Here is a 24,281-nt window from a genome sequence, read left to right on the forward strand (position 1 = left end):
AGTCAGTGCCATAATGCAGAATTTTTTTACTTCTAGCTGTTCTTGTTTTGTCTCTTTTTTTAGTTACAGTGAACTTCAGCAGCAGTTCATGTGCTATGAAAGTGCTTGGGACCATTTCCTTCCCTAATTCTAAGTTTGGAGGAAAACACCTTACTGACTCGTCTCTAAAACTACAGTTGCATGAAATAACCAGAGAATTGTACAGGATTTTTTACATGTAATGGATGAACTGCCGTACTACCCAGTAAATGCAGGACCAAGTCTCATCCAACTCCACTGTATGTCCTTCTTCTTGGTTTAATTATGGTGCAAAGTCTTTATCGTCAGTCTTTGTCAGCTGCTGGCACAGTACAAGGCTACGGGACTGTGTATCGTAGGCCTGTTCAGGCTTTTACGATACAGGGTTTTTTAACTATTACTAATGGGGGGCTTGTTTTTTGTTGTGCCCTATGGGCAGCATCCATAACATTGGTTAAGCTGTGCATTCCATGCAGCAGCATATTACCACATTTTTTTGTCTCCTCAATGTATTAACATTGATCTTTGTGCCTCTGTAATTTTCATTCTTGTGCTAATATTTCGTATGTGTTCATTGTTGTTGCAGAACTGGCGTGCTGTTCTTTGTTCTCATATTGAAAATAAAAAAAATAGACAGTTGAGCAAGTTGACATTGATTCATTTTGGGGAACTGGTTCAAGGAAGGTGAGAAAGTAGAAACACACACACACACAAGACAATGCAGGCCAACAAACTGAGGTTACCATTCTGTTCAGTGATTTCTCATTTCGTCTTTTGTCGTCTCTGCACCATATCATCATTTTTCTTCATTCACGTGCCTACAGCGGATGTCACCAAGGAGTCCAGCCATTTACAAGAAGAGTTGTGCCGACGGACGGAGGTCAACCTGCGGCAACAGCAGGAGATCCTGACTCTTAATGCACAGCTTAGTGACATGCAGCGATATGCGCAGTCGGTGAGTGCAACAGCACATCATGAGTGCTTTGCCATTTGCGTTGGGCAATTTTGTCATTAAATATTGCAGTTATTATTATGTCCATTATTGTTATTGGCATTGTTATTACGTTCGCTGCTGCTCTAAGATTCCCATATACCCTGTCCTGTACCTGATGCTTCTGGGCTTCTCAAGGTACTCACCCTGTCTTGTCCTTTGCCAGCCCCTGTTACATTATCTTTGACGTCTACTACATCTGCCTAACAGGTCGTCAGTAGCCTGTTCCACATGTGGCACGTTGTACCTAAGTGCAAAATATCGAAGTCTAAAAAGTCTAAAATTTCGAAGTATTCGTCTCGACATGGTGTATCTCCTCCAGGATGCTGCAGCGTACGTGCAACCAAAGCTCCGACTCCATGCCGCGTGCCTGCGCTCGTGCGGCCGTATGCCGGAGCCGGTCTGCGTATGCTCGCCACAACAGACGCGAGCAGGCAGAAGCGTGGTGCCCAGACCTATACCTGCTAGGTGTCTGAGGCTACGCTACCCGCTGTGCGCACGCGCCGTAACCGGCACGGTGGCGTGCATCAAAAGAGAGATTGAGCATAGCCCAGATCCGCTTCCGCGCGCCACCAGTGTGCACGTGCTCAATGGTCCTGACGGGGCAGGCGTGCAATCAGCTGGCCGGCTTCTGGCGTACTTGGGATGTCCTCAGGGCGATCTTCGCATGTGTAGTGGCTCCCCGCGGTGGCGGATCGCGACAGCAGCCGCGGATCGTGCTATGCTAAATCCCTCTAATCGGAGTACATGCGGCTCCCTTGACTTCCGCAGTACAAGTCTGTGCCGACTGCATCTGCCGCAGCTGCTCTTCTGCACATGAAATTCACTAATCACACGCGACAGTGCGACTAAGAGAGGAAGCTAGTACGAGGCACATGGAGATGGGTGCCCCTTGCCGACACCCGACAAGGGTGGCGCTGGGCGCACGTTGCTTACACCTGCCGGGTGTTCATGGAGCCGTCGCTTAAAAGCAATAGCAGCGCAATGAAGACCGGCAGTCAGGAGCCCCAAAAATAGTCCTCACACCCCACAAATACAGCGGCTTCGCATGTAGGTCGACTTCCCCCAATTTTCGATGGCCATTTTTGCATTGCATTGACACATCTTCAATGAGCGTAACAAAGCTTCTGTGCAATCTCTCTCTTTTTTTTTTTTTCATGTAATGGCTTTGTTTGCAAAAAAAATACATGATTTTTAAAATGCCTGTTGTGCCATTTAACCTTTTTATGTGCTATAAATGTTTGAAATGTTCACTTAAAAATTATTCCAAGAAAATTTCTATTTGCTTCGAATTCGCTTCAAACCAAAAAACCACTGTTCGCACTTGCCTGCGTATAATGTCTTCAAATGTTGCTTCTGCAGCATGATAGTTTGGCTCCTTGAACACGAGTCAGTCGTCGTGCTTTGGAAACATTAAAAAACATATTCATGAACCCACAGTGAAAACAGGCTGTGCCATCCGCCATTACTGTTAATGGCATATTTCGTAATGGCATGCTTCGGTGCGCTGTTTGCCCTTAGATGCCTTTGCGCCAAAAACCTATTATTATTATTGGTGAGGAAGAGCACACGGCTTTTAAGGGCTTAGCTATGGTGCAACGCTTATGAATTTTTTTCCCCAGAGAAGTTATCCACGGGAACACTTTCAGGCGAAAACCACTTTTGTTTTAAGCACCGGACAGAGGAACTCAACTGAGGCACGTCTAGTTTACAATGCTGCCTGTCTTACTGTAGATGGCTGACAGTCTAGGAATTGACTTACCGTATTTAGACAATTGTAAGTCGACCTAATTTTAAAAATTTGAAAATCTGAAGTGGGGGGGGGGTCGACCTAAAATCGAAACCAAAGCATCGCACCATAAATAAAGGTGAGACAAACAAGATATCAGGCATGCTACAGAGTGGTTGGATTTTTGCTGCGCGGCTGCGTCGCATCTCTCCTGGTGCTGGCCTTGAGCAGCTGCTATGTCAATGCGCAGAACCGCCATCCTCACCCCGCATGAGGCCACCGATGCTGGCTGTCGATAAGCAGCAAACCGCACCAGCCAACTCCTCACGTGGCTGCAGATTGTGTCTGCTGATAAGCGGTGGCAGCGGCCCGATAACGCATTCACGTTCTGCTCTTAATAGGCATCGTCCAAGTTTTTTTTGTTTACTTTCAACCGCGCACTCAACACTCTAGGGACCGTCGATAGTTGATGGAAGGGCCGCTGTTCCAATCGTGGCCACACTGCCGCTCGGAACCGCAGCGGCGCCAGGGAGTGTCGTTAGCCAACAGAAGAGCTGACGCCGCTCACGCGTAGTTTCTCTTTGGCTCTTACACTTTGACTACTGCCGGCCACATTTCACAAGTATTTAATGTAGTGGTAGTTCTTCATCATTCGTCATTTGTGCTCCGGGTCCGGTAAGCGACCGGCGCTCGTTCACGGCTACATTTAAGATGGCTGCCATTTTTTACGCCGAGAAATGAACTGCGCGCCGGGCCGCTAGTTTGACTCTCACGACGGGTGATACAGGTGTGGCAGCTGCAGCGAGGCAAAATTTTCAGCTGTTCCACGCGATTTCATGATGTGGCTGTTTGCGAAGTGTGGGATTTCGCTGCACTACGATGTTAGAATGACGAGCTGTGGGACCGCAGCAGCAATCACGACAGCAGTGCTAGTGAGGACGATGGTGCAAGTGTGGACGAGCAATCCAGTGACTAATACATTTTCGTTTTGGAATGTGCTCACAAGCGCTCCCGCTCACGGCACCCGATAGTGATTGGCGATAAGCGGAGGCCGCAGGATAGTGCTCTCGCATTTTATTATTAAAGGCCTAGCATAAACGACCTTTAAGTTCTTTTTTTTTTTTCAGAAATGTGATGGGGGTCGACTTACATTCAAGCCAACTTACAATCGTGTAAATACGGTAGTTGCCACTGAGAGCCTCAATTCTAAACTGAGGGGTCATTGTAGAGACCGAATGCGAAAGACTGTTTAGAATCCGTGGGATCTGTGGGCCTGCTAGTAGAACTTGTTTGTGCATGTCGATCGAGCACTGCAACAAGGCTTTGTGAAAACCGTCATGCGGGTGTGCACCCATCAATGCAGCTGCGTGCGGAAGCAGACGAGCTGCGGGCACAGCTTGCACTGAGCCGGGGGCTGCAGGAGCAGCAGTCGGAAGAGCTCCTGGAGGCCCGTGCCCGCTACCTGGACCTCAAGGAGGCCTTCCTGGAGCTGCAGGCGCAGCTGCGGCAGCGGCAGAACGAGGAGCCCACCTTGGCCTCGCGCCACAGCACCATCTGGGGCGGCCGTGCAGCTGCCAGCACCAGCAACCCACCGTCCCTGGGCTCCGAGCTGCAGGCCTGCCTTGCGGACCAGAGCAGCCAGGCGCAGATTGGCAGCTGCACTGGGGGACCCGATGGGCTGCCATCGTTAGTGCCTCCTCATTTGTCACTTACATGGTGTTACTGAAAGCATTCTCTTTTGGTTGTCTTTCTAACGCAAGTGAAAAATCTTTTATATTGATTTGGTACAATGGCTCTATGGACCTGATTTCCACTTATCTTACACATTCCCAGATTCATTATCCCCTTATTGGCTACTATGGTTGGACCTTTAGCACTGGTCATGGCACTCTTTGGCCAGTCGCCATTAATGCCAACGGGGCCATTCAAATCCAGTCGCCACCATTGCAAGGATGGCTCTTGGAGTGCGAAGATCACAGTAGGGGTGCTCTTCTCCACAGACATGATTGTGCTCAAATAGATGACAAAATTACATTGCGGGAAGAAAGGTGCCGAAGTGGTGCTTGCACTGGCAGCGGCTGGTGGCATGGAATTTAGGTTTCCCATACTATGCTTTGCTGCTTTTCAAGCAGTGAAATGAGCCCCTGATCATGCATTGCACTGCCTGTGTGTTCTGTAGGTGGTGTGGACAGTGCAACTTCGTTTTCATTTCTTTTCCTTTGCCCACCCTGAAGGATGTCTGTATGTGCTTATTGAAAGCAGTAAACTTGGCATGGACATACTAATTTTTTCCAGCCACCTCATGCTACCACCACATGGGACGCAGTCCATGCGCATCTCACAACACTACAACAAGGGAGTGGAGTCGTTCCTCCTTTGTATCGTCATTCCATTGGGTGGAGATTGAAACATACCAATTGGAACCACACTGCAGAAGATGCGTAGTGTCACTTCAGTACTACAGTCGAGCCCGCTTATAACGAGCATGAGCGTCACGCAGCGTCCGTTCGTTACATCGTGAAGTTCGTAGTAAGTGGACCACAGTTTTTAAAGACAGTTGCTTGTCAAAACACTGGATTTTTTCTTTGCGAAGAAGTCCTTGATGGACGTTCGTTTTTGCAGCGCAGATCCTATGAGGGAGGTTTTGCAGTTTATTTAAAGCAGAAGCGTGCTCTTTGCCAACGCCCTTGGCATAGACAAGTTGTCTGAGGCCCTCTATGTAGCCCACTGCTACAGGCATGCTTATGGGTGCTGGCTCCGAAATTTCATTTTGCCTGCGATGAAGCTCGGGGAAACGTACTGCGCGCCGGGCGCACAAAGGGGCCGGATGCAGGTTATCTCACGTCGCGGCGCCGGGTTGATGCCGTCCATTCACTGTAACCGATCAGCAGGGCTTAATGACGTTCGTTATATGTGTGATTTTGTGCCATTGAAATAATGTATATTTTGATGGTCACGCAGGTCTCGTCCATTATAAGCGAAAGTTCATCTTAAGTGGGGCCGTTATATGTGGCCTCGACTGTACTGTAGTTTTCTCGGCAGTGATGTTTTTGTAGCCCTAAATTTGAAATGACAGACAATTTTTATGGGCATAACACAAAATTACTCAGTGATTAAAGATTGTGTTCCTCGGTACATATTGATTTCAATCGTGTAGCTGAGTATATGCGTGCAGTTTTGTTTTAAAGCCCGCAGTTACCTGTGCAGTACTAAGTAGCCAAATAACTAATCATTTCTTTCTTTTATGCAATCTAGCAAAAGCAGAGTGGCACACACAGGGTGTTCACATTGACCATCCATCCAGTGCTTTCTTAATGTGTTACAGGGCAGGCGAAATTTCTATCTCTGCCACAGAATGTTCAGCACTGCCCATGGGTACCTAAACCACACTGAAGCCACTTTGAAAGTGCCCATCTCTGCAGCCAGGTTCCGACTGCTGCAGTCCCATGCAGTATACTACAGAGAGCTGCTTAAAATAAATTGTATAAAGCTGCTCTTCAGTGTATTGGCAACAATGTGCCTTGCATAAAAGTAATAATGTTCACACTTGCTTGCTCTGCAAACAGTTGGCAGGCGCCGTAAACGGGGATGTGTATACAATAACTTTTAAGACGTTCTTTAATGGCTTCCTTGTGTCGTAATGTACACTTGTTGTCTATATGCCACTTTGGAAGCTTGAGCCCAGGAAAAAGTGTGGCCGTTACAGGGTCACTGTTTATTGGGGGAGTTGGACTTGTTCTTCTTGTACATCTCTTTCTTTGTCAATTTAGTGTCTCCTTATTGATTTTTAATTCTTTTTTGGCCTCGAAATTACCCCCTAAACCACTGGGTTCATTCCAGTAACATTTAGGAAAAGAAGCCAGCGGTGTAGTCTGGGCATGTGCAGGTCAGAGTTCCCAACGGGATGTCCTGATGTTGCAGTTCTGTCCATTGCACCCCAATGGCCAGTGCCATTGTCCGATGTATCTTCTATGGTCATTGTTTCACACCTTGATTTTATTTTCTCTGTTTTCTTTTTTCCTTTTTACTCGCACAGTTTCAAGCCTGCTTGCAGCCCTTGGTCTCAGTCGGAGGAGTCTGAAGAATCCGACTGCAACGACAGTCAGTACTCGTAAGTGCGACAGTTTTCACTGTTTCATGTGGCCTGCCCTTGTGATGTTTCTGTTGATGCCTGTCTCTAGTTTGTCACTAATTGTGTCAGCAATGCTAGTAGCATAGCAGCTAAAATTAGGGGTGTGCAAATACAGTCGACGACAAATATCTTGGACTCTCAGGGACAGGACTGCAAAAAACATCTGAAAAATCGGGCAGTCCGAAAAAGCCACTTTATGCCAATTTTGCCGGAGGAAGGAATTGGTAGTTCTGCTCATTTTCTGAAGCTTCTGATGACTAAATCATGCCACGCGTCATGTACGCAAACGACGGGTGGGGACCACTTTCATGAGCTTGGCATACGATGGCTTGACTGCCTTCGGCATGTCACCAATGAACGTACAGATTTGGGCCAAGTCTAGACATGAAGCGAACCTGCCATTGCGGGAACTGTGCGGCATCCGCAGTATGAAGGGCCCGGAACAAGAAGCGAAGATGGCAAAACGATAAGACCTGACAAAGGGCCGAAGCAAGCGCTCCGTCAGTGTTGGCTTTTGCAATTAGGCCGCGATACTAGAGCCAGTATCAGTATCGTAACTGGCTATATCCACTCTGCGGTGGCTTGCATATAATGAGAAGCATTTTGCCTGTCATCAAAACACCAGGGGTGTACAAATATTGAAATTTTTGAATACGAATCGAATACGAATATGAAAAAAAAAAAAGGCTTCCAATTGTGATACGAATATTGAATAGCTGTCGAGTACAAAAAAAAAATCCAGAAAATGATAAACAAGCAATTGTTGTTGCTGTTATTATTTTTTTTTTTTTTTTTCAAAATAGTGTATGGTCTTTGCAACTAAAATGAACAAAACCAGACTGCCTCAAGAACGTATAAAAAATATGATGTGCACAGAGATGTACACTACTTGATTAGACAGTATAACAGTATCCAAACTGTAATGAGGTTATGCATAACAAAATCCATAAATTGACAAAGTCTGGTAACAAAAAATAACATGATGGCTAGTAAAATCTCACTCATTCGAAGTTCAAGGGACTGAAAGAAATGCCCGGCTCATCTGAAAGCCTTGATTTATAAAATCCCCCCCCCCTCCTTGGAAAAAAAAAACCTGCCAAAAATGCAAAGATGCAGTAATGCCTTATGAGGCGGCTCCATCCCGCTAACACCTGTAAGCCCGTGATGAGCCGCCCGTTTTGGAGTGCTGGAAGAACAACACAAATGCTATCAAGGGGCCGGGGAACACACACTGGCGTCCGAACAGCGAGACCGTTTCTAAAAAGGAAAAAGAAATTGCTTGCGACGCACCAGTCAGCGTCTGAAATCCGAGCAGAGCTGAATTTTCCTGGAATTTTTTACTCGATCATTGGCTAATTTGCCCAGTTATTGTTGTTTTGCCACGGCCGAATTTATTCTGCGCAGTAGACGATCACTGGCGAGTATTCGGGAATTTTCGAATATGAATACGAATCGAATACCAAATATATTCAATTCGTATTCGAAATTTCGAATATTTGCACACCCCTAGTTTCGGTGCGTTTTGCTGCAAGTACGCTCACCTCTCTTTGAATGCACCGCCATTTTTCTTCCGGGCTTTCAGTCTCCGCGAAGCCGTGTGCTTCCCACACTCTATGCTGCTACGTCTTCCCATATTCGTGACAAAAGACTCGGTAACAGATGAGTTCCACGAACTGTAACTACTGTTTGTTTTTGCAGCGGGCATCATCTCGCCATTTAACAGGTTCTCTTTTAACTTTAATTTTGCTTTGTTTGATGAAGTTTTCAATTTCCCTTGCAGCTTGAACTAACGAGGTTTCACTGTACACATTATTTAGTGGCTTGAGTATTGGATTTGAGCTTGAACGAGATCCGAAAATCGAGCGGTCAGTTGCAATGCGTCCAAAATTTCAGGTACTGTTTGCTCTGCAGGCCATGCAATGCTGTTGTGAAAAAGTCCAAATGATCACACATGTCCAAAAAATCTGGGCTGAATTTTCCGTCGGCGGTCAGTGTTGATAGTTGATGGAAGGGCCGCTGTTCCAATCGCGGCCGCACCGCCACTCGGAATGGATTGACGGTGCTTCTGGGGAGCGTTGGTAGCTGATGGAAGAGCTGATGCCACTCACAAGTAGCACGCGTAGTTTCTCTTTGGCTCTGTTTGACACATTTGACAACTGCCGGCCATGTTTTACTAGGTTTTAATGTATATGATTCGTCAGTTGTCATTTGTGCTGTGAGTTTGGTAAGCGCCCGGCGCTTGTTCATGGCTACATTGTAGATGGCTTTCATTCTCCACGCCGAAGAAACGGACAACTGCAAGTTCTATGTCTCGGAGTGGGGGATACGGGTGTGGTGGCTGCAGTGAGGCAAAACTTTCACCTGTTCCATGTGATGTCATGGTGCGGTTTGCGAAGTGCGGGATTTCGTGGTACAGCATGCGCTGTGGTTATTTGTGAAGTGGGGGATTTCTCTGCATGACGACGTTAGAATGACGTGCTGTAGGATCGCAGCAGCTGTGATGATGGCAGCGCTAGTGAGGGCGATGGCACAAGTGTGGATGAGTGGTCTAGTGATTAATGCATTTTTGTTTTGGAATGTGCCCACGGGCACTCCCTTCTTTTTTTCCTGACATGCGATATGGGAGGGGTCGACTTACAGTCAAGTAAATAGGGTATATGATCACTTTACAGTGCTTCGTGACGACTTTGGGTGGGTTCCTCTTACAGTGCTAAAGAAATTCGCATGTTTGTTTGATTCATGGTGATCACAGTAGTCTTGTGTGCTATGAAACCCTGCATGAGCATTTGACCAACCCTGCATGTGTGCCCAGTGTTTACTGCAAATGCTTCCCTGGTTGCATGCAGGTCTCTCAGCAGCCTGGGCCTGAGTCCTCGCAAGGAGCGCCGGGGCTCCAGTCGAAGGCTCCTCCCGGGTCTCTGGGGTTCCACCACGGCACGGCCCTTCCGCCTCTCGGACAAGCTCCTCATGGTCAAGCCTCTGGAGGGTGGGTGCAGGGGCTGACCCCCTTTGCTCCTCTTGGCAGTGCCAAGCGTTGTTGGTGAACTTGTCGAATCCTGGCCATAGCGGTCGCATTTCAACAGAGGCATAACGCAAAAGATGCCCGTGTGGTGCACAATGACAACAGACATCCCTAACTCATAGTTACCAAACAGTCCCACTGGTATCGCCATTTTCCACTGCCTCGCTTGTTTCTGTCAAACATTTTTGTAGAGTATCTCGAGAGGTAAACCTAAGGGCTGAAGCAGCTGCTCTTGAACAAGTTGTGTGCGCTGCTTATATACCAGCACCTCTTCAGTGACCGCAATAGACTTTTTTACTGCGCACATCAAGCCGAAGCAAACTTCACTTTTCCCACGAGCGCACACAGAGCTGGTGCTGAGCTGGTGTTGAGCTAGTATGGAAGGGAAGAGGAACCTGTAGCTCTGCTGTGCTTGTCAACACTGCAGGTTCGGAGACATTGAAGCAGTGGCAGCGCCTGGCGACACCCGGACTCAGTGACCTCTTTGAGGACCAAGGGTCGGGGGTCAGGCTGAAGGGTGGCCTGCCAGTGCAGCCACCTCTGGAGCCACCACACGACTTGTCAGGTACTGGTTGGTTTCTCTGCTGTAAATCCACCTCTGTTCATTTCTGCATTTTTTCTTCTTTTTTGTACTGGTTGTATGGGAAAGTTATGTGTACAGTGCGAGAGCTAGCCAAGCATTTATGTGCTGATGGTTTACCGGCTGCTTTGTGGACGGTTTCATTTTTAAAATTCTTTTGTAATTGCAGGCAGTCAGTAATTTTTTATTTGCTTCTTTTATTACACTTCTTTCTGTTAGCATTTTGGAAGGGAAGAGGTAGCTTTGAACTAAGACTTGTAATCTTTGCAACCACTGAAAGAAAATTGAATGTTGCATTGACATAATGTAGGCACTACTGATGCTCTTCATCTTTTGTACACTAATGTGACCTTTGTTAATTTTTTAAAGATTTCATTTACCTGACACTTGCATCTTGTCCATTACTGATGGAAATTGTTATTGTTATTACAGTTGAGCCCACTTATAATGGCAACGGCTATTAGGAACGCTTGCTAGTTGCAAATGATAGCACCACCATTATCGAAATATGTTATAGAGCGATGGCACCACGCCTCAGATGAAATTTACAGCTATAGCCACACCACTCGGTTGCAGCAAACGAGAAGGCTGCAAAAATTCACCCCACAACCAAGAGACCCACGTTTCACAAAGGTGCAGAGACAGAACAGCTCCAGCCCCTGTGACCCCCTCCCGCTCTTAAATGTGTGTGGCAAGCCCCAAGAAAAAGCAGTAAAAAGCCAGCATTGAAACTGTAGATATCCGTCAGCCAAGTGTGGGCTGATGACCTACAAGGTGGTCAGTCATTGCTTGTGTGCACCAGCTAGCTGGGCAGAGCATCTGAAGGGGAAGGAGAAGCGTGCCGAGTGCAAGACGGGCAGCAAAGAAAGCGAGACACACTGTCGCTGGCATTTCTCATAAGCTGCAGTGCTTTGAAAGTCATGTTCCCGCACACTTAGGCGCAATATAAAGGTCTGAATGACATGTGACTTGCAAGCTTGCTTGTTGAGTTCAGCCATGATGTGGTCCAGCTCAGGCTCAAGAACTGTGTGGTGCACCACATGTTGCCTTCACTGACTGTGGCAGCCATACTCTTGCCACCGTATGCTATGTGCAAAATCCAGCCACTGGACGCAGGCATCATTCATGTGCTCAGGTTATCCTATTGGCAGCATGTCATCCAGCACATGCTGATAGCAATTAATGGGGTTTGTCCCAGGTACAATGGTGGATGCTGTCGGAACGCCCACGTGATCACAGGACAGTTGATTTGTGGCACCGCGCTGTTGATGCACAGCGGGTTGGCACTTCTGTCACCTGAGATGACATCGTTCCGTGGTGCGGATGATGACAGCGACATCGCAAGAGTCATGCCCTGACAAAGCCACTGTACTACAGTGACGAACAAACACTACCCAACTCCCAGGAACCTGATGAAGACTATGGCAAAGAGTCCGGCCTACCGCTAGTTAGCATGGACGCTTCAGCCTTGATTAGTTATATCGTGCCCGTAAAGCGGCTTGTTGGCAGCAAGACTTGGCGAGGAGTACGTGACTGCGCTGAAGACGTTCGAAAGCAATGTGATCGAAGCATGCTTTCAGACTTCTGAAAGAAATAAAAGCCACTTTTGCCTGGCTTTCTATTTTTGGCTGTAATTATTACGAACCTTGGATACAACAAATGGAGTCCACATGGCTGTCTCTTTGTTATAAGATGTCTCGACTGTACTATTATTACTTCATCGGTTGCTGACTCTACAAAAGGGGTTAGTGAAGGTGCGTGTAAGTACAGTAAGTCTTGAACTTGCATATCTTTAAACATCAGTTAAGGTGAACTTTGTTCATGTTGAGCAATAGGCACTGTGCATTTATCAGTGCTTATCTCGAAAGGTTTTCGCAATGAAGTCCATATACCTCAGAATTTGTCCTGTGAAAACAAAACCAAAGGATGGGCCTCAGTCAGCATTTTCGAGTGCCTTTAGGTCATGTTTTAGACCAATGAGTTTGTCCGTACTGGTACGCCATAATGTGTGCCGCTCACCAGTGCTCTGTGCACTTTTTGCTTTGTGAAATTCTCATGGTGATGGCTGAAGCTGACGACGGGCCGTCTACACGGCCAGCATGGTGGACAACATGGCCATAAAGGGAAGAAAGACTGCACTAGTGCTGCTGACTTCAACTAGCTTTATTACGGGAAAAGCAGAATTTATACATGCAGACGGAACACTAAGAAACAAGGGTCAATAATTGGCAATTAAAGCTTCTAGCTATCAATGCCCTGCATATGTCGAAGAAAGAAAGAATTACCGGCTACAAGCACTGGTCTGAGGAAGCATGAGGCCCTAATTTCTTCTCTATTTCTGCAAGCTGCGATATGAAAACGGGTTAAAGCTAGGCGTCTGCAGATATTCAAAATTTCGAAAATGAATCGAATATGTTTGATAGTCGGTTCATATTTGTGTTTGAGAAATTGATGTTCCGAAAATTTCTGAACATTAGAAAATTTTCGGATGTTCACCAGCGATCATATACCTTGCCAAATTTCATAACTTCAACCATGGCAAAACCGCAGTATGTGGGCAAATTACCAGACGATTCAGTTTAAAGTGCAAGGAAAACAATACAAATGCGTCCTCTTCTCTTCCCTCTCTGGTGTTTATCGGGCAAACTGATCACATTCGGCCGCTGCTAGGCTTGATCTCGAGCGAAGTTTCGCAAGTGGTCTTTGTCACATATGACACCTGATGGCAAGCTTAGCAGGAGGCGGCAGAAAGTTAGGTGGGCGGATGAAATTAACCATTAACCATGAGCGTTTCATTAACCAGTGAATGAAACGCTCACTTTACTTTCAGAACAACATCCTGAACTAACTTTTCAATTACTGCAGTATTTATTTGAAAAATAGTCGCAACACTGCTCGAATATTCAAGCGGCTGTTTGTTGTCTTCCTTGGTCCTGATTGGACTAGAGAGCTGTACCTTTCACAATGCTGCAAACAACTTGTGAGACGAAGTACTGTAAGCAGTGCAAAGAGGCGTGCCAGCTTTGGCAGCGCTGCACGCTATGTTTGAAACAGAGTCTAGTGGTGGCCAGTACCATATTCTGAGCTCAATGGCATGCTCTTTGCTGGCTGTATTTATTGCATTGCCATGCTGCCACACGAGGCTCCTTTTCTTACAGCTAGAGGTGGTTGTTCACAAAATTTTTGGTTGCGAAGCAAATGCGGGAATTGGTTATGAATCAGGTAGATTATTTTCGAGTAATTTCGATTTCAAAGTAAGGACAAACGCTCGTCTTCAACAAATAGCTATGGGAAGAAACAGCTGTTTAAAAAAAATTTTGTTCTTGCCCATCACCAGTATAATTTACTGTACCTGTAGGACCTACCAGGCATTGAAAAAAGGAAGGAGGAATCGCGTTTTGTTTTGGAGACTAATACCTTATTTACAACGATAACAATGCACATGTTATTCCTTGAATAACAGTTGCGCTCTGTGAAAGTCGAGTATCACAGTTTGACCTAAAGCTCACAGGAAAAAAATGGCTGCCAGTTTAGCGTTGCTAAGCACAAAATTACTTAGCGTGGCTAAGCACGAGTTTCGTATATTCGCACACACGTAATATAACTGAACGTTTGGTCTGCGTTAAGGAGTTTGCACTGGAAAGCAGTGCAGATAGATGATGGTTTAATAATCTGAGCGTATATCGCATATCTCAGAACTTCGTTTGTCTCTAAATTTGAGTCAATGAGGGTTTACTGTAATGCAATAATATGTCACATTATCCATATGACCTGCACCTTTTCTTTTTTTTTTAAACACCCAACGTGATAATTCCCCCCTTCCCTTGGGTGCAGAGATGGACCAGGATGAGATGGACCACAAGGGCTTGGCGGGAAAGGCTGGCCGTGGGCTTCCAGATGGCGTAGCGCTTCGGTGAGTGCACTCAGTCCTGTACACAGAGAGGAGGAACATGTGCAGGCCTTCAATTTGCCTGCATGCTCATGGTCTTGACCTATCAATGCTGTACATCCCACATTAGCTCCGCAAGTTCAGCAATCTTGCATTTATTTTAACAGCCTCGTTCGTGCATGCCACCCACACCACATCACGGCACTCATCACAGGCAGGCTTCGCAGACAGCGTACAAACTGTTCAGTGCTGTTGTGGCGTTGCTAGGTAAAAGATTTAGAAAGGAAATTGGCAGCCATAACACTAAAAATTGGTGAGATTGATGCAGGTGTGGTTCATTGCCGACTTGGAATTGCACTTGAAGGACTGTAGACATCAAATTTTTGCTTGCGTGTTTTCTTCTTTCAAATGATGTGTTAGACGTTAGAGTATATGGATCACCATGCATTTGGTGTTCGCCTGCGACTGCTAAATAATTTATAATTGAATTTCTTCGTGACACTGTTTTGGGTTCAGTTTCGTCAACCGCATATTGGCTATGACTTGGTCGTTCATGCTTAGGTCACATGAGGCACAAAAAAAAATGGCAACTGCTGATAGGTCGTTTGTTGTCATTTCAGCTCTTGAAACAGGCTGGTTTAAGTGTTACAGTGGATTAAAACTACATATCAGCGGTTATATTGCAGGTTTTTTCATGCCTCACATGGCCTATGTGTGAACTACATGTCACAGCCATCATTCGGTTGATGAAACCGAAACCGGTACAGCATGGAGAAGAAATTATATTATAAATTATTTAGTGCTCGTAGGCAAATACCACTCAGTGATTTGTGTATTCTAATGTCTAACGCATCATTTTCAAGAAGAAAGCACACAACGAAAGTTAGGTGTCTATGGTTCTTTAATGAAATGCACAATTGAGTCCAAGCCTAAGGCCTGGCTGCGTATCTCCTTGCTATGACCTATCTCTTCATTGTTGTGGTGTTATTGCTTTCAAGTTGGCATGTTTATTTGCATTGAAGGGAGAAGCACCCTGCTCTGATGACACTGTTCCCTTCCCACTCCTCTGCTCTTCTCTTTCTTTGCAATTGCCTTGTAATAGCATTGTGGCGGTGGCATCGACCGCACCCATGGGAATGTGCCATTTTGTCGCTGCTGCAGCAGTCTCGGCACATGGGCCAGAAAGAGCCCCTATTCGTTGAAATTAGCCTGTGGCCTGCTATTAAATGGCTATTATCACCTGCAGTGCACCCTTTGGACACCAGCATTTACTGATTAATCAGTCTGTTTTAGCCCGGTTAAGCGTAGCCACATCACTTGCACCGACATCACATTCACCGGCTGCTGATTGGCAGCAGCAGGCAGTGGAACTGGACAGGGTGAAATAAATTTATCAATAGACTGCCAATGAATGCCAACCCTGGATGCCATTCAAGGCTTGCTTTTTTCTTCGCCGTCACACATACAGTTGGTCAGATGGCAAAGGAATAAGGGGCTTTTCTCTTAGCCACGTAGCCTCTGCATTGGGCGGCATGAACGGAATTGGCACCATCACTGATGCTGAAGAATACGTATTGCGTAAGAAGCATCCCAGCAGTACTGTCAAAATTGAGATTGGAGTTTGATGCATTCGACTCATTGAATTTGGCACGTTGGATTTGACGAAACTAGTTGGCAAGAACTGTGGTTTCAGTGATCATCCTTTCCTGCCGCAAAATGTTGTGCTGGGTAGGGTGTCTCTCGAAAGGGAAAACGATGCCGGAGCTGGCTGTCTTGTTGCATAGCTCCCAGACTTGCAAAAAGGATGTCCGAGCCTGGCCCCAACCCAACCCAACCCAACCGAATGCAGGTGCTGGGTCCAAGGTCCAGGCTGGGAGCCGGAAGCGCCCTGGCTGCGGCTGCAGGCCTGCCTGGGCAAGCTGAACAGCGGCAGCAGCGAGAGTCGGGTGCCCAGCGTGCTACTCCGAACCCAGCAGGTGCGCTGTCCTTTTTCTTCGGACAATAGATTTTGTGTGACCCCCAGCTCTGAGCCCTGCGTACAGCCCTTACTTGCTTGCTCCGCATTTTTTTCACCTTTAGCTGGGCTCTCTTTCTTTCTTTCCTTCCATTATTAAATTACTATCACTTTCCCTCAAGTGCACGTTAGCAAGCTGGTACCTTCTCCTGGTTAGCCTTCCTGCCTTTCCTTCTCCATTATGTCTCTTTCTCAAGAGTTGTTGGATTTTCAATGCAGTAGTGTTAGAGTTGTCTTCACGCCAAAAGCTGGTTGGTGTCATGAAATTCGCTGTTTAGTCACGAGAGGTCGCATGACCTTGTGACATCGTCACAACTTGTCATGCTGGGCCACCCTGATTGGTTGAGCTCAGAGGTCAAGTGACCTTGTGACATCGTCACAACTTGTCATGCTGGACTACCCTGATTGGTCGAGAGGGGTCATGTGACCTTGTGATATCACCACAACTTGTCCTGCTGGGCCACCCTGATTGGTTGAGAGAGGTCACGTGACCTTGTGACATTGTCACAACTTGTCATGCTGGGCTACCCTGATTGGTAGAGAGGGGTCACGTGACTTTGTGAAAGCACCACAACTTGTCCTGCTGGACCACCCTGATTGGTTGAGAGAGGTCACGTGACCTTGTGACCTCGTCACAACCTATCCACCGAATTGTGAACGATCTCCCCATCGTGGCAGGCAGCAGTTAAATTGATTGGTTGAGAGAGGTGACATGGCTTTGTCATCGCAATTGACTCGCCAGATGAGGGGCAACCTTCAATAAAAAACTATAAAAAATGTAATGTGTGCACCGTTATAGCAAAGTGGATGCCTGCTACTGCAGCTAGCAGTCCAAATGCAGCGGTTGATGTATTGCAAAGAAACTGACTCAAGCACACACAGAAGTTGCAACAGAAGCTGTGACAGATATGAGATGTAATGTGATTGCACCTGATAGATTTTTCTTTCATTTTCATTGCTCTTGGCAGATGACAGTGTCTCAGGTTTGATTTACTTGAATGCACTTGTCTACTGTGCCTGAAAGGACAGAGCCAGTCTGCTTACTCATTCACAGGAGTGGAAGGGCTTGGATAGGAAGATTTTTTTTTTCTGTGCTTGCAGGAGAAGCCAGTGCCAGGCACCCCTCCGTCTTCTCCAGTTGTGCAGCGTCGTGCCACCAGCAGACTGTTACGCTCATACCGGGCATCACATGGCGCCCACTCGCCAGCGCGACCATCGAAGCTCGCCATCCTCCACGAGGGCGAGGTAGCAGTGGCCACACAGCAACAGACTGCCTCCCCAGAAGTGCCGTTGCTACAGGGAGGCGCCCAGAGTACTTCCTCCACAGTCAGCAGTTGATGGGAGACAATGTGGACTGACCTAGGCTGGCTGTGCAGTTCTGTTTTCTCTCTCTCTTGTGGTGATTTTTATGTGCCTCTTGTGTAGTTTTAAGGTTGGCTCATGTCCATAGATGTAACTTTCGGTTTTCACAGGAATAGTGGCTCCTGTGGACACACACACACATCCGTATGCTGAAAGGACCACTTCAGGGAGAATTCTTCGTTTTGGGCCGCACCTTTGGCGCAGATCTGCTGCTGAAAAAAAAGCTCGCATGTGCTCGATTCTGCCGTTGGATATAGTGTCAGTAACGAGTGGAACTTCTTTCACTACCATAAGCGTTGCAGTTCTATTTCAGTGCCACAGTAGTACTGGTTCTTCACCCCATTTCTTACTTTTTTACGAACAGAAAAGTAGCCACAGTGAGCATTGCAATTGTGGACGGTGCCGTGCCGTTGCCTGGTGCCTCCCGCGAACTCTGCGGCTCTGTTGTTTTCCTGTCATCAAGAGCGCTTTGTTCTCACTTGACACATAGCTGAATCATTTGTGACCAAACTTTTGAATGCGTTATCATTTTAAATCCCGGCTCAAGAAACAGATTATATTCAGTCACGTGCTCCGTGTGAGACAGATGTCAACGTTTACATGCAGCACTGCATTGGAAAAGCGTCTTTGCAGTGGTGCCTGGGGGATGCTTGGGTTTTCGTTGAGCAGCTCGTTTCCATCAGTCCTAAGGAGTACCTGCAATTAAACCCTGCATGCTTTTAATGCTGTAGTTCTCCTCTTTCACTGCGGGCACGTCTGTCGCATGCTGACAGGTTCTTCTGAAAGCTCGTGTCCACTCTTGGAGGCAGTCATGTCAGATTTGTTGGGAGCGATGCATCTTCTGATGTGCCAATATAAATACTATTACGTTGCTTTGCTATATTATAGTAAGAAAGATAGAAGGCTAGCGTCATGGCTAACCAAATGGCAATGTGTCAGACTGGGCCGAAGCTTTTCTAATGACATTGGCACGACTGGCTGTGGGAGCAGACGTTTCTCGTTGTGCGCACCTCGTACTAGTGAGGAAAAGTAAATAAATGAAACTAGCAGACAACTTTTCGTTTGTAGCTGCATTTGTGTTGCGGCACGGTGCCAGTGCTTGTCACTGACCGTTTACTTAGGGAGCGATAGGGGTTTTCAACAGAAAGATGGCAGCAGGCTTCTTACTTCTTCCTGTGTCCAAAAGAGTGGACCCTATCAGCCTTCTGCATTCACACCTACCTATTTTCAGATTGCGAATGTTCAGGCATTGCTCTGTTTGTGACAGTGTCATGAATAAACTCTGCAAGCTTTTCCTTTCACCACCAGGCAGCATCCCAAGGCTCTGAGGCAACCGCTATTGTGTGCTCAGTTCGCATTCTTTGTACTACAGAAAGCTGTCAGCAGTGTTGTTTTTTTAGCAGTAGATTGGCCAGAGACGTTTCCTCATTGTTGTGCTTTCTTCATGACGCACAAACTCGTCGTCAGGCGCATGCGATGCGGCCCAGCATGCACATGCTTCGAGCCAACTTGTTTACAGTGATAAGGTGTACAGTGCGGTTAGGTGCCAGTGCATTGTTTTTGTTTGTTTTTGTTAAACATTGTTTTTGTGCCAAACATGGCCTCAAGGGTGAGAGGGATACACAGCAGCTGGAAACTAGCACTAGCTTATTTTAAGTTCCGCTAGGCGACAGCATTGAGGCTTTGCTTCATCATAGTGTCATCAATCAGTAAGAGCAGTGCACAAACGTTGCTATCTTATTGATGAGTCATCAGTGATGGCTCATCGACTGCACATGAATAAGCTTTGAACCTGTGGCGGCTGTAGTCCCTACATGTCGGAGATAGATTGAGAGTACTTGCGAATGAGTGTTAGGAAACTTGCGATTTTAATTGCAAGATGGCTTGGGATGGCATGACATGTAGTAGCTCTGAGACAGGTATGGAAGTTGTAAGTTTAGCAATTTTCCTCGCCAAATGCAGTGTTGTGAATTTGGAGTGATAGCGCACAGCCGGTTTTCAAACAGCAAATACAGCCTATATACATTATGTTAGACCCCTCTCTCGCATCCAGCATTTATTTTTGGAGAAATCACATGTTTGGAGGAAAATGCAGCGTTGTACAGTAGACTGCCAGGCTCCCATGTCAGTGCTGTAGGGTCCAGCTTCATGTTATGGTCACGTACTTGTTCGCTTGCAGGCATGCAGATTCATCATGCAGTCAATGTGTGCAAATCCATGCTGACCGCTCCTGCCACTGATGGTGGACAAATCACCCCTGACCAATGACCAAGAGCTAGTTATGGCAACAGCTTCTTAAGCAGCACTCTTTAACCACACCGGTTTGCAGAACTACTTTTAGGCCTAATGTTAAAAAAAAAGAAAAACCACCTTGTCTGAAGGCCTGCAGACCGTCGCACCACCTTTGACTTGAGAACTCCACTAATGGTTGAAAGGATGCAACACGGGCCTTCCTTGAAGTGGTGATGAGGACACTTGCATCATCAAAAAAATTTTTATGCATGACTTGGCTTGATATTAGAGCATATTTTCGCATCTACCGTGGTTAAAGAATGCTACTTCTAGGAATTGTCCCAAGCACATTTTAAAAGCACCAGTGCCTCTCGTGTGAATGTACCATAGTAGTAGTGCCACTTTTTGTTGTGTATTGAGGATGTCTTGTATTCCTGCACATCATAGAGAGTGTTTGTGCATGGTTGCTTAGCTTTGTTCGTTGTTTTTAGCTGTGTGTGACAATTGCATTAGATATTTTTTAAATACGCACTGTTAAAGCCTGCATATTTAACTACTGTGTGCCTGTAGTACACATATATTATGGTGGCTAGTTAGTGGTACTCTGTGGGATTAAGGTGGTCGGGCTATGTGCACATGTGATAGATGGTGGTGCTGTGGATCGCCTTGAGTGTCTGAGCCTTGTGCCGCAAAGAGACTCCAAGGTGAGCCTTCTTACCAGCACTCATTTGTGTTTTCATGTTGAGGAGGGAGGGTTGTGTTCATCACGGTCATCGTTGTTCCTGCAAGAAATTGGTTGTCAGTGAGCTGAAAGTTTTCTAAAATGGAGTGACATTCGATGGAAATCAGTGTGTAGCTGAAGCCAAGCCATGCAATTTTATCACGTTCACGCAGATCAAGCAGCCTGTAGGTCGGGCCAGTTAAAGATACTGATTGTAATGGGCCGAAACACAATTAGTGGAACCATACCCGGTCAATTTCCATTTGGCTCCAACTTTGCTTTGGCCCATTCAAATTGGTCTTTTTTAACTGGGAGGTGCAGTAAGTAATGAGAATCACGCATGAAGTCAAGTATCAAGGTGGATTTTCCAAATGACAGCAGAAATTAAGCTAACATATGTAAATAAATATTAAATCTTGAGAGGACAGGTGCATTTAGATAATGGCGCTGCATATTAACTTTTCGTGTGTTTGTGAAGGCAGCAGAACATTTGACGAGTGCTCATAGCCTTATATAATTTAGCAGCTTTTAGCGATTGCGGAAACAGGGGTGAGGGAAGAGATGATTCTTTTAACTGATGATGCATTTGCATGTGCGTTGTGCTTAAAGCTGCATGACCAATTCTTGGCCAGTGCTTTCTGTTGCAGCCTGCCAAGTGTACATATCGAAAGTAGTGGCAAGCATTTTTTAGGTGCAGAGTTGCATCGGAGTCTGTGTTTGTGTCAAAGCTGGCACCAGCGGCAAACTTGCTGTAGCATAAATATAGTCGCAAACAACCGAATTTACCCAGTAGCCTAGCAGGAGCGTTTTGACCGTTGATTGCGATGCAAGGTCACCTTTATCATTTCTTTCTTACTCTAGTCGTATGTTGGCCACTACACAGAATGCTTGTCTCTCCACTGAGTGTCTTGTGCCTCTTGTTAAATCTCATTTTATTTAAAATGAGTAAACTCTGATGCAACCCATGAAGCAATGTACAAAGCCTCTGATGTACTGGTCTGGTATATATATGGTTAACACTTGCGCTACAATATGCGTTCTCACAGTATTGTTTCCTAGTTGCATCTAGTATGAACTTGGTCCATTAAAATGACATTTACGAGATGTTCTGGGACAGAAATAATGACGTTGAGGGGTATCTCATCACTCCTTGTTTTGGCATTCATGCTCCTGATCCTACTCGCGCAAGAGAAAGAAAAAAGGCCATCGGGCAGAGAAGGAAGCATCCACTGAAGCTGCTGGATGACATCCGTCCTAAAAAGGTTAGGCGCATGGTTTGAGTCACGCTTACAATCGTGACTTTCACTTCCCCTCTTGTTGTCCTCAGATGTTGCGGAATACAACCGTGCTGCCTTGTCCCCAGTTTACGACTTGTGGCATACAGCTGATTAGAATTGCATTCAGTGGTCCACGTTGTCTGAGAAATCATTGATCTGGTTAGTTTAGGTTAAATTTTGGCAGCACTTGCTGTTAGCATCGTATGAGAGTCTGCTATTTGAATGGCCACAGGATCACGAGGAAAAAAAAAGGTAGTCTTCAGGTCATTTATTATTGCCACATATCATGATTCAACATGATTAAAATGACTCAGTGCTGATTTTTTTTTTTCACATAGTTCATAGTAAACATTGTTCAGAGCTTCAGTGACTGCTGTTTGTGTAAATAACCTTTTTCCATTTGTATGTGACCATGTTTGGGCAGTGTTATACGATCCAGTCGCAAGGCTATAAAGTCTATGACCTTATGCACAACAAAATTGTGTGGCATGCCTGATCGAGAATAATTACTAATTACCTATGAAGTTATGACTGAGCAATGTGCATTCTTTATTTTAAGCAATAGTACCCCGACCCACTGGGCAACACATGCAACCAAAGTGTTTGATTTTATTTTTGTGTTCGGTGTCTGGTTTTTGTCTATTTAATGCAGTGTACAAACCTTTGCCGAGAGTAGCAGGGCCAAGATGCTTGACACTTGAGCTGGTGAAATGCCCTTCAGCAGGAGTTTAGTTTTTGTTAAGAATTGCCATCTCCAGGATGAAAGTATAGGCGCCAGTTTATAGCAATTGAAAAAGCACAAGCACGGTCAGCAGAAAAAAATAAAAAAGAAAACTGCAGAAAACAAAACTAAACATCGGTGCTGTGCACCCGGTAAGTGCTTCTCACTGCATTGGTCACGCAGCAAGTCAGGACCTCGCCACCCGATTCTGGACTTGGTGAAAGTTAAAATTTTCAGAGGGTTTCATTTTCTGTAAACTTGTGAAGCCTGCAGAATGCTCTGTTCTACTGTTGTGTGGGTATTGCCAGTTCAAGTTGCCACCTTGGCTATCAGACATATAGAACTGTGTAGTGGCTGGAATTGCCAACCTGTTCAAGTATTGCACTCTAATTTATAGCTGAGGGCCTCTCCAACACTGTGACTTTCATGATGCTTTGTGGCAGCTCGACAGTCTTGCAAATTGAGGAGCCCTGTCAAAATCGACCTCTAAAATTGGACGGCAAAAGAAGTGTCCTAGCATGTCTCAGCTGAAAGGTCCTTGGGTATGTGTGACAGCTAAGTCGTACTTTTTGTGTTGCATAGGCCTGTGTAAATCTTCTGAAAGCTGTTTTTCCCCAGTGTCTGTTCTGCATATGGAGAGGTAATTACAATCAAAATATATGCGTGCACTCGTTCCTGCAAATTTGTTTTTGAAACTTGGAAGAAAACGCATTTGCATGGGAGTCAACAGTGTGTGATACACCCGTCACACTTTAGCTGGATTGAATGCATGGAAGCGCATACATATTTTGGTGTGAATTGGAACACTACTTCATTGAAAGTGTTCGTGGGTATGGTTTATGCTTTGTCATCCACCAGAAGATGTGCTGTGGACAGTGTAGCCACAGTGCAGTAACTTGTTATAACTTATTGTTTAGTAACTTATTGTAAAATGTGGTGCATTGTGTCTGCCTTGCACTTTTCTCCCTTGGCATGGAAAGCCCGAGCATTTCCAGTGCATGGGCATGGCGGAGAAAATTGTAAAGGCAAGGATGCCACTTTATAAGCGCGAGCGGTTGTGCCTCTTGCAGTTATGTCTGAAGAATAAACATTGCGCTAGGTCTGTCTGCGCAACAGTTTTGGAAGACGATGCAAGAAGCGCCACCTGCACTGCCGCCGTCCCCACGGTGAATGAATCTGAGCAGTGGTCATTAGAACTTGCTGGCAATGTCATATATTTGCTAGTATCAAAAATACCAGATTCCTTGGCAGTGGAAACACAACTTGCATGCCACCGAGCTTGCCTCAGAGAATCTGATGTCTCTTGCACAGCAATGGTGGGCTATCTACACGGTGGCCCCCATGAAAGATCCATGTGGTCTGAATCAATGTGAAGGTGACCATTTTTAATGCGGTAGCATTAGACTTCACATCATGCTATTTCGCGTCCTGGGTTATCCACAAAAGGTGTTGATTGGACGAGGGGGTGGTGACATTCACGATGTCATGTGACTAACTAAAAACAAGGCTCAACCCAGAGAGGGCAAGTCAAGCAGTTTCAAGAGTTTACCCAGGGATTGAAACTGGGGAGGGGAGGGGTCTAAATTTCTAGTG

General features: G+C 46.0%; 1 protein-coding gene across 1 annotated transcript in view; it reads left to right on the forward strand.

Annotated features, from left to right (window-relative positions):
* The window catches only part of LOC144096640 (uncharacterized), a 60,608-nt gene extending 36,816 nt beyond the window's left edge, over positions 1–23,792 (forward strand). The window contains exons 9-16 of the mRNA XM_077629467.1: positions 843–973; positions 4,102–4,424; positions 6,775–6,849; positions 9,717–9,856; positions 10,320–10,457; positions 14,307–14,385; positions 16,211–16,337; positions 17,477–23,792. Of these exons, the coding sequence (XP_077485593.1) occupies positions 843–973; positions 4,102–4,424; positions 6,775–6,849; positions 9,717–9,856; positions 10,320–10,457; positions 14,307–14,385; positions 16,211–16,337; positions 17,477–17,713 (1,250 nt within the window). The 3' untranslated portion in view covers positions 17,714–23,792. The remainder of the gene's footprint in view (positions 1–842; positions 974–4,101; positions 4,425–6,774; positions 6,850–9,716; positions 9,857–10,319; positions 10,458–14,306; positions 14,386–16,210; positions 16,338–17,476) is intronic.
* The last annotated feature ends 489 nt before the right edge of the window (positions 23,793–24,281 follow it).

This window comes from Amblyomma americanum, chromosome 7 (assembly GCF_052857255.1).
Source record: "Amblyomma americanum isolate KBUSLIRL-KWMA chromosome 7, ASM5285725v1, whole genome shotgun sequence".
Taxonomy (NCBI): domain Eukaryota; kingdom Metazoa; phylum Arthropoda; class Arachnida; order Ixodida; family Ixodidae; genus Amblyomma; species Amblyomma americanum.